General features: G+C 27.0%; 1 protein-coding gene across 2 annotated transcripts in view; it reads left to right on the forward strand.

The window, feature by feature from the left end:
* Positions 1–824: 824 nt before the first annotated feature.
* The window catches only part of LOC111635244 (myotubularin-related protein 13-like), a 152,489-nt gene continuing 137,675 nt past the window's right edge, over positions 825–15,638 (forward strand). For both annotated transcript variants that reach the window (XM_023380151.1, XM_023380152.1), the window contains exons 1-2: positions 825–975; positions 8,888–8,973. In XM_023380151.1, the coding sequence (XP_023235919.1) occupies positions 921–975; positions 8,888–8,973 (141 nt within the window). In that variant the 5' untranslated portion in view covers positions 825–920. The remainder of the gene's footprint in view (positions 976–8,887; positions 8,974–15,638) is intronic.

The following is a 15,638-nucleotide window of genomic DNA, read 5'->3' on the forward strand; positions in this document are numbered from 1 at the left end:
AATTAATTGTCTACAACTATATTCTGTGATCTGAAAGAAAACAACAGAGTCGGTTACGATCCTTTCCCTGCTTCCAATGAAATACGAATAATTAAAGTTAACAAAATTATGTTTGAAAATAAGATAATTTATTATGGTTGATAATCAACTATTTTTTTCGCCTCAATTTTGCTTAAATATACTCGACGAACACGATGTTCAAATTTCTATGCTTCTATAGTTATAGTTTCCATAGACAACAGAAGCGTGCATACAACTCTATCGAGCTTATTAACGATGTCTATGATTACTGTGTATTCGTATTAACACACAATTTTTAAAAATAATTGAAAATAAATGTTTAAATTTTTTTTTCACTCTTCGAAAGTAATATAATAAATATTTATATTATAAAAAAGTTCATTTATCTATTCTCCATATTGATTATCAATACTGTAATAATTAATTTTCCATGGTTTAAAAATATCCCAATAATAATTTTTATAATACAAAAAAAAATTAATTAGGTCTAAGCGGTTTACCTGTATAGCTTTTAGTTTACTTTAATATAAAAAATAACAATTAACCAGTCAAGCAATTCAATTAAGTTCATCCAAGAATCCCAAAATGGGCTTGTTTCCACGCTTAATAAACAAAAAATAATTATTTAAAACAGAAAGTTTTCTTTCAGAACAACTATTATTTAATTTACTATTCATAAAAGTACATCATTTTTAACAGTACGCTATATTTATTAAAAATAAAACAATAAAATAATAATAATAAAAAATGATCATCTAAATGTTGTATGAAAGCGGAAGACTTCTAGTTATAATTATGTTCCAGATGGCGCAACAAGTGCAGTGTGAGTGAGTCATCGCATCAAATCGACTTCAGATATGAATTCCGAGTGGAAACAGGCCATGGCTTTCTGACGAACGATGTCTCGTTTGGCCGACTATTTCGTAGTCGTGGGGTTCGACCATACAAAAGAAAGTATGTAACTACTCCACTCTTTCGGCATGACAATATTTACAATACCCGCTAACTGTAAATCATTTCTGTAATAGTCAAATGCTTCCTGAACTTGGAGGTTTAACATTTCGTGAGGGTCTGCATTCTGTATTATTGACCTGATAGAATAATCTACAGTAAAAATTCTCTTTTTTTTCATTTTTAAGTTATTTATTTAGACGAGTTTAATAAAAATTCGTATTAGAATGGAGTATTATGAAAATCCATATTTTTTTTATGCTTGATAAACCTTTCTGTGTCAGTCTTTCATTAAGTTCATTACTTTGGGACTTTTAAACCTTAACTGTTCTCATAGATTTTTATTCTGAACCTCTATCAAACCACAATTTAACAAGTATATAAAACTTTGATAGTAGTTTTTATTAAAAATAGTAATTAAAATGTATAGATTTCATTTATTTACATGTAGGTAAAATTTTATGCATACTGCAATGTTAATTTCTATAATACATTGATATTACTGATCCATATATTCATTATTTATATGTTTAGAGTTGATGAATTGTTTATAATATATGAAAATTTTCAGCTGTTTATTTTTTCTCAGTTGAAATTCTTAACAACCTACTTTAATTAATTTTTTAAAATGTTGATACGGAAATGAGCTATTTTTAATTTTGATCTTTTCAGACCTCTTACGGCTATTTTCATTGATGTTTAACTTAAATTGTTTATATCTGTTATTCAGTTCCTTTCAGTTTTTGTTGTTCAATTTATGTTTCTGTTACTCAATTCTTTTTCTGATTCAGTTATTTGATTTTGCAATTCGAGTTTTATTAAAAGACAGAGGCAATAAAGTTTAAAAAAAAAATAGCTGATAGATCTCTATTAATTATTAATAAATTTATTCTGTTTTAAACAATTTACAGAATAATAAATGTATGCTACGGACATACTGTTTTATTCCTACAATAAAAAGTGGTTTGATTTAAATTCATAATCAGTCATGTAGTTTTGATAGTATAATTAAATGTCATCTCTAAATTATTTTGCATTTTGAACTGATAAACTTACTAATCTGTTATTTATCAAAATTATACTATTTTGACAGTTTTTAAGAATAAAAAAGAAAAACAGTAATATTTAAAAAAAAACAAATTCTTTTTGTAATTTTTAAATATAATTTTTTTTTTGAAATGTGATATATTCTTTTAATAATTTACATGAATATCTTAAAATATATGCAGTTTATTAAATGTCAATTTATTTATAATTTTTAACAGACAATTAGTTAACAAATTAAACATGTTAACTTATTTGATCATTTTTTAAAATCATTCTGAGGTAATTATATATTTAATAAATATATGAAAGAGAAGTAATAAATATACGTACTATACACATTTTTTTGCTATCTATAATTTTAATATTTGAAATTTCATAGGAGTTCAAATTTTAATAAATTGATAGGAATAACCAATTGAAGTAAAAATTTATTATTGATAATCTTATAAACCTGTAATGATTGAGATATTTGTTAAAACATAAACTTAATTGATGCTGTATTATATTATATATGTTTTGATGTGTTTATGAGAAACATGAGCCTGATGTGTCCTAGCGATTTCTTCNATATATATATAAAGATACATTCTTATAGATATATATAGATTCTTATATAGATACATTCTTAGTAAGATTTAGTAAATTCGGCAGATCCCGGCACGAATGTATTAAGTTTTTTCATTCCTGTGTTTATGAGAAACATGAGCCTGATGTGTCCTAACGATTTTTTCAGTGTTTGGGCATATATTTGAAAGGCAAACTCTCGTTTCCTCGTCAATACATTGAAGAAAATTCCTCTCTTTTTACTCTTAATTGTGTTGAGGGTAAAAAATCCTAATTCACATAAATAGGATATTGAAAATTGTAGTAAAATGTTCAAAGCTTTTTTAGATATTGCCACATATTCTTCTTTTATAAAACTTCAAGAGACAATAGGGCTTCTTTTATAGGGCTGAAATCCAAAGGGCTTCAAGAGACAATTACCTATGTTTAATCATCAATCCACGATCAGTGCATACAGCTGCCATTTCTTCTGTTAATAGAGAGGTTGAGGCCGAAGTTTTCAACGCGAAAACGTGAACGTCGAACGTTGAGTGCCGCCATCTTGTAAGCTTATAAGTTTGAAAGTGGCATTTGGAACGTCATTCGAATCATGCTCAACGTTCCAAACGCCATTGTCAAACTTCTAGACTTACAAGAAGGCGGCGCTGTACGTCTGACGTTCACGTTTTCGCGTTGAAAACTTCGGCCGCAACTTCGCTAGTATTCAAAATATTGAGCTGCTGAAATATATCGGCCAAATACTGTAACCTGCCAATCCAAAATTCGCATCGAAGCAGGTTACAAAAATGTAACTGTTTCATTTCTTCAAAAAACGCAAGAAGTTCTTGTCATAGCTTGTGTACACAGGTAAGTAGTATACTTTTTCCCTTGACAACCACCTCACCTCAGTGTGTAAAAGCAGCCGTCTGTGTTATGAATCCATATCGATACAAAGCTTTTCGAATAAACGCGATTTGACATGTCTTGTTTTAATAAACTTTACCATATGAACGACTTGACCTGAAACGTCTCTTACTTTTTCTTCCAATATTTTTGCCATCAAGGCCTCCCTATGAAGAAAGCAGTGAGTTACAATAACATTCTCATTCTGTTTTTTTACAAAAGATGTAAGATCCTTAACACAGCCTAACATGGAAGGGTCGCCATCTACAAATGCCTACACACGACTTCCATGTTAAAGTCAATTTATCAAGATAGTTATTCAAAACGTTAAAAACGTCATCTTTTGTAGACACACTTTATTCTTTGCAAAAGAATTTATTGAATAGCAAATCTTTGAAAAAGATTTACTATTTGATCTTCACTAATAAAACGGAGGAATGCTAAGAGTTGCGCCGTTGGTAATGTCTGTTGACTCATCAACTTGCAATGCAAAATTTGAATACTGAAGCTTATTACTGCATAAATTTTTCTCGATATCAGAAGGCATTTCTATAATATGCCTGTGAACTGTATCGTTGGACAGAGGAATCTTGCTTATTTTCATTGCTGCTTCATTTCCTAGCATTGTCATGACCATTTTTTTTGCATGCAGGCAAAATAAGTGATTCGCATAAACTATGAGTTTTCGTATTTTTTGCTATCAGTTCTGAGACTTGATAAGAATCGATTTGAGCTTTATCAGAAACAATCATTATACTGTACTTTTAAAAGAATTTGCTGCTTTTGTTTGCTATTCAGACAATCTCTTGAAAAAACTTACAGATTTATCTTATAATTAGAGTGTATACCGGTAGTTTCAAAATGTTAACTCAATTTACTAGGAAGCAATGATTTATTTGCTATTTTACATCCACATACTAAACATAGTGGTAAAGGCCGATCTTTACTTCCGGTCCAAGTGAAACCAAAGCTTAAGTAAACAACTTTCATTATATTTGCGAGTAGGCCGCGATTTTGCTTTCTTACTTGCACTTAACTGTTGCTCACTTCCAGAACCGGATTCTTCAATATTACGCTTCTTTTTGAGAAATCCATCCATTTTACTTGGGTGTATTTATTTAAAAATAATATAATCATGTGTTAATAATAAATATAGTCTAATAATGATGTGTTAACAAAAAGAGCGGTATTTCCGTAATGAAATGGTATAATATAGTAACTATACTGTATTTTTATGACTGTGCACATATTTCTCTAGAATACTACAAGGCGCACCAGTACGCCCTGGCGCACACTTTGAAAACCACTGGTCTAGATACTATCAGAAAGATTTTCAGTGCGTAAAAGATAGAAATTTCTCTATTTGGTCTTTTGTTCAGTTGCGGCAGAAATTTCGGAAAATATTTTTCTATTTTATATTATCGTCTGCATTTGCTATATTTTTATATTTATGTTCCTGGTATAATTCTAAAAATGTCGAATAATTTTTCTATTTTCTATTAATTTAGTGTAAAATTTATATAAAACATACTAGCTTATCCGTCGCGCATTGCTGCGATTTCAGAAAGGAAAATCAAGCAAACTCGTTATGATAAAATTCAATTTACATTTTATCATTTTTATTGAAACTTATTATTATTATTCATTTTCATCGAGAAAACATTTCAAAGTGTCGTTTCAATTCTATTTATTTATTGGAGTGCTCGTGGATACACGATATTTTTTGTTTTTCCGTCTGGTGCGTACACGAATAAATCGGAAGGTTTTCCGACGCGTGAGCCGGCCACATACAGTTGTCCATGCGAGAAGCACGGATTCTCCAAATTTAGCCCACACACTCGCAGCGATTGTCAGAAGTGCGATATTCCCCATTTATATATATATATATTAATCCTTTATAATTTTAATTATTTAATTGCTCCTTCTTCTCTTCCTTGGCATGTTATAAAATTTTTGATTGTTGGATAATAAACCGTTTTATTGTAATTTGTCTTTTTAAATTATTTTGAGTCGATATTAAAATTTGGAAAAGGGGGATACCTAGATCGGTAAAATAGGCGAATTTCTTCCTACAACTTCGGTTTTTGTTCGGGGTACAGTTAAGGTTTTAACAAAGTTCATAATAACAAAATACATAATTAGCAAAACAAGTTGAAATAAAGTGATTAAACAAAAATTATTACAAATATCGTAAATAACAGTTCACGAATGTATATATAGAGATATTTTTTGAAGGGGGGAAATGGTCTTCACAATTTGAAATCGATCGAACACACAGTGCTCGAATGCTCGTGTAAACGCGCGCCATCTATCGTAGGATAAATGCCAGAAACCTTCGCGGGAGTGTATTGCAAAACTTCCCAAAGCCTCATGGCAATCGTACTACGCCAGAAACCTTCACGGGAGAAACCTATATTAAACAACTTCTCAAAGTTTCACGGCAATCGGATAAACGGTGTGGCAATGCATGAAGGACACACACACACATTCATTTTTATATACAGTATATAGATTAACATGCTTTTTGTTTTTCTTCAAAGAATGAAATTTTTCACAAAGTTGAAAAATTGGACCAAATCTGACTCTGTTAGGCCTTGTAACGAAGAATTTTCTGACTTTTTCTCCTCAACGAGGCACTATCGCATTATCCACGTGACTTCATTTCGACGACATCAGTCTAGAAACAATTTCTGAAGTGAGTTTGGAAGACAATAAGAGAATTTCCCGTAAAACATCGTTTCGTGGATCAGCCGAAAAACCTAAGAACGGTTATTGGACTCTGTTCCTTTCTCCTTTCTCGAGTTCCTTTCTCGAGAAGTTCCGTCAATAGATTATCAAGATAAACTTTGCTTGAAGGAATTCGAGTTTTAATGGTTTAATATACAGTGGTACCTCAGGATACGAACGCCTCAGCATACGAAATTTTCAGGATACGACATGAAATTCGAACATATTTTTGCTCCACGATACGAACAAAAACTCACCATACGACGTTACATTAGTTCGCAGCGCCATTTTTTATTCACTACTGTTGTNTATAAATGAATAGAATGAAATAATTCATCGTGTCATTTATTTATACTGTTAGAATCTCAAAATTTAAGATTTTGAATTTGATATTATATTACCTAGATTATTATGACAACTTTATAGAATAACTTTGATTCTTAAAGTTATCCTATAAAGTTCGGTCTGACAATCACTTAAACTATGTCAGCGCTGACTACCTGTGCTTCTTGTCCACTTATCCTGTTAATATTGCCTTAGATAATGATAGACAAAATAATTTGACACACAATGTATCTGATAACCTAACTTAAGAGATATGTGATATGTGAAATTGTTCTTTTCTTTGGCTAAACAGCATAGAATTACATGTTGGAAATATGAATAAGTTAGTCTGTAGATCACCAGTAGTCTATGACCACTGATATGGAAGAATATTTATAATTATTGTATATTGTATATATTCATATTCTCAAACATCAGAACAAACTTTAAATTTAAATTATTAAAATTCACAATATTATTATTATGAATTTTGTAATTTATAAAATATATTTATTTTATAATTTGTTGTTTGTTTGAATGATAATTCATGTATAATTTGATAATTCATAACTTGCAATTTTTTATTTTACAAAAGTTTACATATATGCAGGCCCATGTTTTAAAAGGGTAGGGTGTAAAAAAATATTATACATACATAACATAGTTTAATAATTTTTACAATATAGATATATAGAGTAACACAATACAGTAACAATTAATTAAATGAGTTGTGGTTTTTTTTGTATTTAATTTTTTTAATTCTTTCCAAATGGAGGGTTAAATCCTGTGTGCATGTCCTTGCTTATATGGATCATAATTTCTGAAATATAACTCTGCTTGATTGATAACTTTGTGAATACAGATTTAATACATTAAAATAACTTTAAATAGAAGAAATGGTATATTTTCCTATTGAAAAAAATGCAGACAACTGTAAAAATATATTTCTAATGTCATACTAATGATACTATACATGTATTGCTTTGAAAATATAGATGACTTAATTTATAGAAAAAATGAAGCATTCTTGTATAAGTACCACTTATCTAAAGGTTAACTTGTATGGCTTTTAGTGGTATTTTTAGATTTCTTTAATAATAATTTGCTTAGTGCTGACAAAAGGAATTTTCTTAAACATGTTCATATTGATTAGTAAACAATAATGAAACTAAGCTCTACTTTTATCAGTAGATCTGCCAGTACATCTGAATTATATAATGTTTTAATGTATGCAGTTTTATATATTTACAACAGAAATAAAATTTCATTGTAAATGAATAAAACCATATTTACATTTTAAACGTATAAAATCAGTTATGTTCCATATGATTAATTTTTTACATTGTTAATAGTGGTCAATCAAAAATTTTTAGAACATAATTCAATTCTATTTTTTTTTAAAAAAACATTAAATTTTTTTGAACACAGAACTTTATGTATTTGAAAAATAATGTAAATAATAATCTGCTAAAGCTATTTTCTTGTTTCTCTTTTTATCTAAGTTTAATTAAACTGAATTTATTGACAATGTTCTAAAATAAATATTTGAGTATTACTGATTTATTTCTAGAAATAACTTAGTAGTGTTTTCAAGTAATACTCAGAATTTTTTATTTGTGAAAATAATATAATGATGCATACTTGATATGATGTTTTTCTTGAATTACAGGCGATGTTCTACATTACATTTAAAAACATTTTAAAATTCATTTTTTAAACAAACAGTAATTTTACAATTTGATTTCATGTACTGTACATACTCAAACTAAGTAGCAATTTAAATCTGTATATTCAAACAAATTATAATAAAATTTTAAATTACAAAAAAAACTGTTATTATAAAATTTTAAAGAACTAAATTTTAATTGTAAAATACTTAATAAAACATATTAGTTTTATCTCTTTCTCTCTAAATTTAGCCACATTTATATTTCAGATATATTCATCTTTAATAAAACTAAAAACTAATATTTATACATTGTTATAAATATATAATTTTATTATTTTTTATTTGTCCAATTTTCATATCTGAAATAAATTTGTAATTAATAAATCAAATAAAAATAAAATTCAATTAATAACAATAAAAATCCAGAAATTTATTTAAGGAAAACATTTTCAAAGTTAACTTTCTTATCTTCAATTCTTTGAAAATCAAATGAAAAACTCAAACTAATTGAAAATTGAAGGTTCAACTTTGTTAATTTACAGAAAATATCCTTAAAAATTTTAAATAAAATTAGAAAATGCTCCTCTATAATAAATTTATGACTGTTTTGTACTATAAACTAAGTTTGTTTAATATAATTTTAAAATATAATCTACTTTTATATTGTCATTAAAATAGAATTAATTTATTTTGCAAATATAGGAGGTGGAATTAGTTGTGGAAAAGTATTACAACGTTTTCCTGAGAAAGATTGGCCAGACACTCCTTTTATAGATGGTATTGAATTGGTAAGTTTATTACATAAAAATATTAAAATTACCTTTGAAAGTTTCGCAAATATTCATTATAAACTGCTTTATAGAAAATGGAAAAAATTTATTATATTGAGTAAACAACATATAATTCATAATTTTTTAATATTATATTATTTAGTTGAATAATATATATTAAATTCATAATGAGGAAGAAAATAATAATAAAATATTAATTTAAAAATAAATCAAATTAAATAGCAATATCAGAAAGTCAGAAAATTATAAATGATGCATACATGTAATCAAGTGAATTTATGTATTTGCTTTAAAATTTAAATAAATTAAAAAAATTTTTCTATATATAATTTTATTTGTTTCAGAAAAAAACAAGAATTAAAATTATTAATCAGTTGATTATTATAAGGTTGACTTTATGCAGGAAATAAAAGTTGCGCCACATTAGATTAGTTAGTGGTAATAATCTAAAACGCCTAACTTATTTGTATCAAAGAAAAAGGAAATGAAAAATATTTTGTTTAAAAAAAATTTTTACAGTTGTCATATTTAAAAGTTGTAAATGTCAATGACATGAAAGTCAAGGAATGAAAATCAAGCATGTTTCCTATTTCACTAATTATTTTCTTTACATAATTTAATGATTTTGTATTTTTAACTGTCTAATCTTTAGTAATAACTGAACAATGATTTAAAATAAAAATTCTAAGCTCCTACTCTGTTTATATTAGTTTATACATGAATGCTGTTGTTTTAATATATTTTTTAATTAATTTATTTTGAAAATTTAATAAAATTTACAGTATATGTAGTAATGCTAGAAATTTTTTAAATGACTTTAAATATTTGTTTTTTTATTAAATTTTATTATCAAATAATATATATATTAATTATATTTAAAGTTTTATCTGTTTTAATGTTAATAACATCAAATTACCAGCTATATATTTGCTCAAAAATGTTAAGAGAAAAAATTAAATACAACTTTTTAGGGTGCAAAATATTTTTTATTAAATACTGTTGCTGTTGATTCCAATAATTTGATACCATTATTTTATTTATTTTTACTTACAGAAAAGTATCTAAACTTTTTATTTTAAAGAATTTAAATTAAGCAAAATTTTAATAAAATTAACAGAAAACAGAACATTATTTAAGTACAAAAAAATGTGGCAAAGTGCACAAAACTTTAGAATTGAAAATTGAAATTTTTACTACTGTGTTTTGGTGTTAAAATACTTGAATTAGTTTAAAACATGTAAAAGAATAAAATTATATTACAAAAGTACTTGTTATTAAAAATACAAATTCATCTTTCTTCAGGCAAAGAATAAATGGAAAAATAATTTCTTTCTATCTGTTCTTTGATGACTAAAAAGTTTTTAAGATTACCCTCAAAGACAATTATTCAAGTAATAGGACTCAAGATTGAAAGAATTATAAAACCACATCACAAAGACAAAGATGTGTGAATTATCACAGTTAGACTCTAATAGTATATGATCTTGTTAAAAATGAAAAATATCTGATGGATGATAATCATATTTCAATTCCAAAGGGAAATCAGGTTGATGTCAAATGGTAGATTGGGAGTACTTATTAGACAATTTAGTGAAATGAAGACTGAACACTGAGCACAATCTCAATTGAAACTCTTATGATGAATAAAACAGCAGTGGTACAAAATGGAAATCGTTCTACAAAGATAAAAAATTAGTTTTATCAGAGTGGCAGAAGCGTTAATAATATCCTCATACTTTGATCCATTCATTATAAACAAGAGGAGAGGGAAGGAAGCAACATAAAACCATGGGTGTGGCATTAAAATTTTTTCAACACCTTGCTATATAGTCTTAGCATGATGTCAATTGTATTTTTATTTTTATTTTACATGCATATACCAAACATTATTTAGACAGTTTAGGAAAAACATTGGCAAACTATATAATTTTATTATTTTTTATTTGTCCAATTTTCATATCTGAAATAAATTTGTAATTATTAAAGTCATTTCAGACTTTACAAGGACTGTAACAATAGAAATCTGTAAAATTCAAAGGTAATAACTTTTTTATTTTTAATGTAATCAGAAAGATTTTACCTTTATATAAAGTTTGTTTTTTAAAATACATTTAAGTTTTTCTCCATTTGTTTGAAGTTTCTTTTGAATGCTCTTCATAATATTTTTGACAGTTTTTGACTTCAGTCATTGTGACTGCTCTTTTCCACTTCAGAGAAAAATCTTTAGTGTCTTTTTTTTGTTTGTTCTGTTTTTATTAAGTTTATTTTTTACAGGAGACAATCTTTCTATTGGTTGGCATCGTGGTACTTTTTTGGATTCATAAGTATAAAATAAGTCTAAGTACAAAATTGACTCTGTGCTGTTCCATCCAACTTACTATGGATTTTGCATAGTGTATTGTTGCCAAACAGGCCAAAAGAACATATGATCACTATGATTTCTTAAAAAAGGAAGAAGACATTTTTTAAACATTCATTAATATAAATTTCAGCACTAATATTTTTTTGTCACAAATGACAAACTTTTCAATCCACATTGGAAAATTGCTTGCTATACCAGATATTTTGAGTCAAACTTTCAACACCAATTGATGATTGAGATTCTGGAAGAACTTTTATTACTTTAATTCTAGGATTCTGAATTCCGGAATTATATTATTAAACTAAAGAAAGATTCAGTTTTAGGATTCTAAAAGGATGATTTCTAAACACTTCCAGGAACTGAAAGTGCTGAAAAGTTAGCCAGAATATATGTTTTATCATTTAAAACCAAACAACATTCTTCTTGCTAATTAAAGAATATAGTTTTTGAGCTCTCGTTTCAGTTATCTTTTGTTTTCAGTCACTTTAGGTGTATTTGTTTTTTACATGATCTCATAGTTGCACATTGCTTAGTCCTTTGTTTGATTATTTTCACATTTTTTGTAACATTTTTTACTGATATACTGCAATTTTTGGAAATGACTTTGATTATCTTCTAGTAGAGTTGTGAGCTGTGAGCGTCATGTTTTCCAGCAGAATCTGACATTCAAGAAATTGACAATGTCTTACGATACTGATTTAACACTCCATCCACAGCATTTCAGGAAATTTGTAGCTCTTTTTGATATGAAATGGCTTGGTTGTTCTGGATTTTTTAGCCATTTGTCAACAATTGCTTTTCGATTATCTATTTCGTTTATTGTTTAAGCAATAGCACAGTTATTTTAATAAAACTGATAATGGAATTCTTATACAGTAGAACCTCGATTATCCGCCCCCCGATCAACCGATCCCTCGGTTAACCGACTGTCCTAGTCGGCAAATTTCAAATGTCCGCTAGTGATGTGGCGCTACAATAGCGACGATTATTATTTAAAAAAATTGTTAGGCTTAACATCGATGAAAATTCAATGCAAAATAGGTTAATAGCGATATACTAATATACTAATTACATGGGATATAATAATATACTACACTAATAATGGATTTTTTCATACTTTTCGGTTATCCGACTTTTCAATTATCCGACNAAAGCAATCGACATTAGACAGATTCTTTAACTCCCACAAACAAAAAAACATAACTAATAAAAATGCAAGATTGCATATATATGTATTTTTATTATTACATATAAATAAACGTAGTAAGAAAGTATATATTTTTTATTTTTTGGGGTCTCCAGAATGAATTAATCAAATTCCCATAAAAACCTATGGTAAATTGATAATCGGTTAAAGAACAATTCAGATAGCGAACAAAGTCTTGGAACACATTATGTTCATTAACTGATCACCCACTGTATTATTAAAAACTGATTTTATTAGTTTTAAACTAATAAACTGATGATCTATAAAAAATTACTTTCAATATGATATTTTATAATTTCAAACATTTTAAATTCAAATTTAAGTTAATTTGAATAAACACTACACATATAACCAATATCTAGCAAAATAATTAGAAAAAAGCAAATGTTTTAAACTTTGTTGAATGGACATCATCAGGCTAGTTGACCACTGAATTTAACTTTATTTGAATTTAATTTTATGTTTTACTGAATTGTTGTTTCTATGAAAGAGGAAAAAAAGAATTTGCTTGTCATGATGAATATAAGTTATCTACAGTTAGCTTTATTCTTTGAAATTTTGAAATTAAAATGATGTCTGAAAATTGTTTATATTGGTTTTCACTAACAAAAAATGAATAACTGCATGAATAAACTGTTCGATTTGAATAAAACATTTTATTTTAGCTATCATCATCATCTGTTATGCTACCGAGAAAATATAAATTATGTATACTTCTTGATTTTATTCTGCTTATTATATTTATGCATATAAATCCTACATATTATAAAACAATATGTGATAATAGAATAATCTTTAGGTTTCTTTAAATAACATATTAAGAAAGATTAATATTAAGTTTTCTGTATGATGAATATTTTCATTTATGAAAAAGAAAGTGTTACAGTTANCAGTTATTTTAATAAAACTGATAATGGAATTCTTATTGTAATTATTTGAAATTGTTGCTGTGGCAACAAACAGAATTATAAATAATGAGCAATTATTTATTGTGACATTGTCATAAATCCTACATATTATAAAACAATATGTGATAATAGAATAATCTTTAGGTTTCTTTAAATAACATATTAAGAAAGATTAATATTAAGTTTTCTGTATGATGAATATTTTCATTTATGAAAAAGAAAGTGTTACAGTTATTTGGTTTTTATCATGAATTATTTAGCAGTTAAATACTTTTTCAATAACATCAATACACAAAATTTTTTTTATATATATTCATTCTGTATAAATCTAAGCTGAAGTTTTGCTTCAGAATATCTTCATTGACATTTAATAATATATTTTGAGAATTGCAACATTATTTTAAAAAAATTTTAAATAATTTAAAAATAACTATATAAATGAGTAATTATTTTTTAACTATTGCAAAATTAATAGATTTAAATATGAATAAAATAAGGTATTGTTTAAATGTAAAAGGAGATGAAGGAAGTTGATTTTTTAGAAAAAAGATATTTTGTAATTTAATATTTAAAAATTTAATACTAAATAGTGTCCATGATTAGTATTATAGTTTTAAATCATGTTAATTCTAAGAACTGTAACAATAGAAATCTGTAAAATTCAAAGGTAATAACTTTTTTATTTTTAATGTAATCAGAAAGATTTTACCTTTATATAAAGTTTGTTTTTTAAAATACATTTAAGTTTTTCTCCATTTGTTTGAAGTTTCTTTTGAATGCTCTTCATAATATTTTTGACAGTTTTTGACTTCAGTCATTGTGACTGCTCTTTTCCACTTCAGAGAAAAATCTTTAGTGTCTTTTTTTTGTTTGTTCTGTTTTTATTAAGTTTATTTTTTACAGGAGACAATCTTTCTATTGGTTGGCATCGTGGTACTTTTTTGGATTCATAAGTATAAAATAAGTCTAAGTACAAAATTGACTCTGTGCTGTTCCATCCAACTTACTATGGATTTTGCATAGTGTATTGTTGCCAAACAGGCCAAAAGAACATATGATCACTATGATTTCTTAAAAAAGGAAGAAGACATTTTTTAAACATTCATTAATATAAATTTCAGCACTAATATTTTTTTGTCACAAATGACAAACTTTTCAATCCACATTGGAAAATTGCTTGCTATACCAGATATTTTGAGTCAAACTTTCAACACCAATTGATGATTGAGATTCTGGAAGAACTTTTATTACTTTAATTCTAGGATTCTGAATTCCGGAATTATATTATTAAACTAAAGAAAGATTCAGTTTTAGGATTCTAAAAGGATGATTTCTAAACACTTCCAGGAACTGAAAGTGCTGAAAAGTTAGCCAGAATATATGTTTTATCATTTAAAACCAAACAACATTCTTCTTGCTAATTAAAGAATATAGTTTTTGAGCTCTCGTTTCAGTTATCTTTTGTTTTCAGTCACTTTAGGTGTATTTGTTTTTTACATGATCTCATAGTTGCACATTGCTTAGTCCTTTGTTTGATTATTTTCACATTTTTTGTAACATTTTTTACTGATATACTGCAATTTTTGGAAATGACTTTGATTATCTTCTAGTAGAGTTGTGAGCTGTGAGCTTCATGTTTTCCAGCAGAATCTGACATTCAAGAAATTGACAATGTCTTACGATACTGATTTAACACTCCATCCACAGCATTTCAGGAAATTTGTAGCTCTTTTTGATATGAAATGGCTTGGTTGTTCTGGATTTTTTAGCCATTTGTCAACAATTGCTTTTCGATTATCTATTTCGTTTATTGTTTAAGCAATAGCACAGTTATTTTAATAAAACTGATAATGGAATTCTTATACAGTAGAACCTCGATTATCCGCCCCCCGATCAACCGATCCCTCGGTTAACCGACTGTCCTAGTCGGCAAATTTCAAATGTCCGCTAGTGATGTGGCGCTACAATAGCGACGATTATTATTTAAAAAAATTGTTAGGCTTAACATCGATGAAAATTCAATGCAAAATAGGTTAATAGCGATATACTAATATACTAATTACATGGGATATAATAATATACTACACTAATAATGGATTTTTTCATACTTTTCGGTTATCCGACTTTTCAATTATCCGACCAACCCCAGTCCCCAATTAGGGCGGATAATCGAGGCCTTACTGTA

Source organism: Centruroides sculpturatus, unplaced genomic scaffold, assembly GCF_000671375.1.
Source record: "Centruroides sculpturatus isolate CEXI.00-Female unplaced genomic scaffold, Cexi_2.0 scaffold811, whole genome shotgun sequence".
Classification (NCBI taxonomy): Eukaryota; Metazoa; Arthropoda; class Arachnida; order Scorpiones; family Buthidae; genus Centruroides; species Centruroides sculpturatus.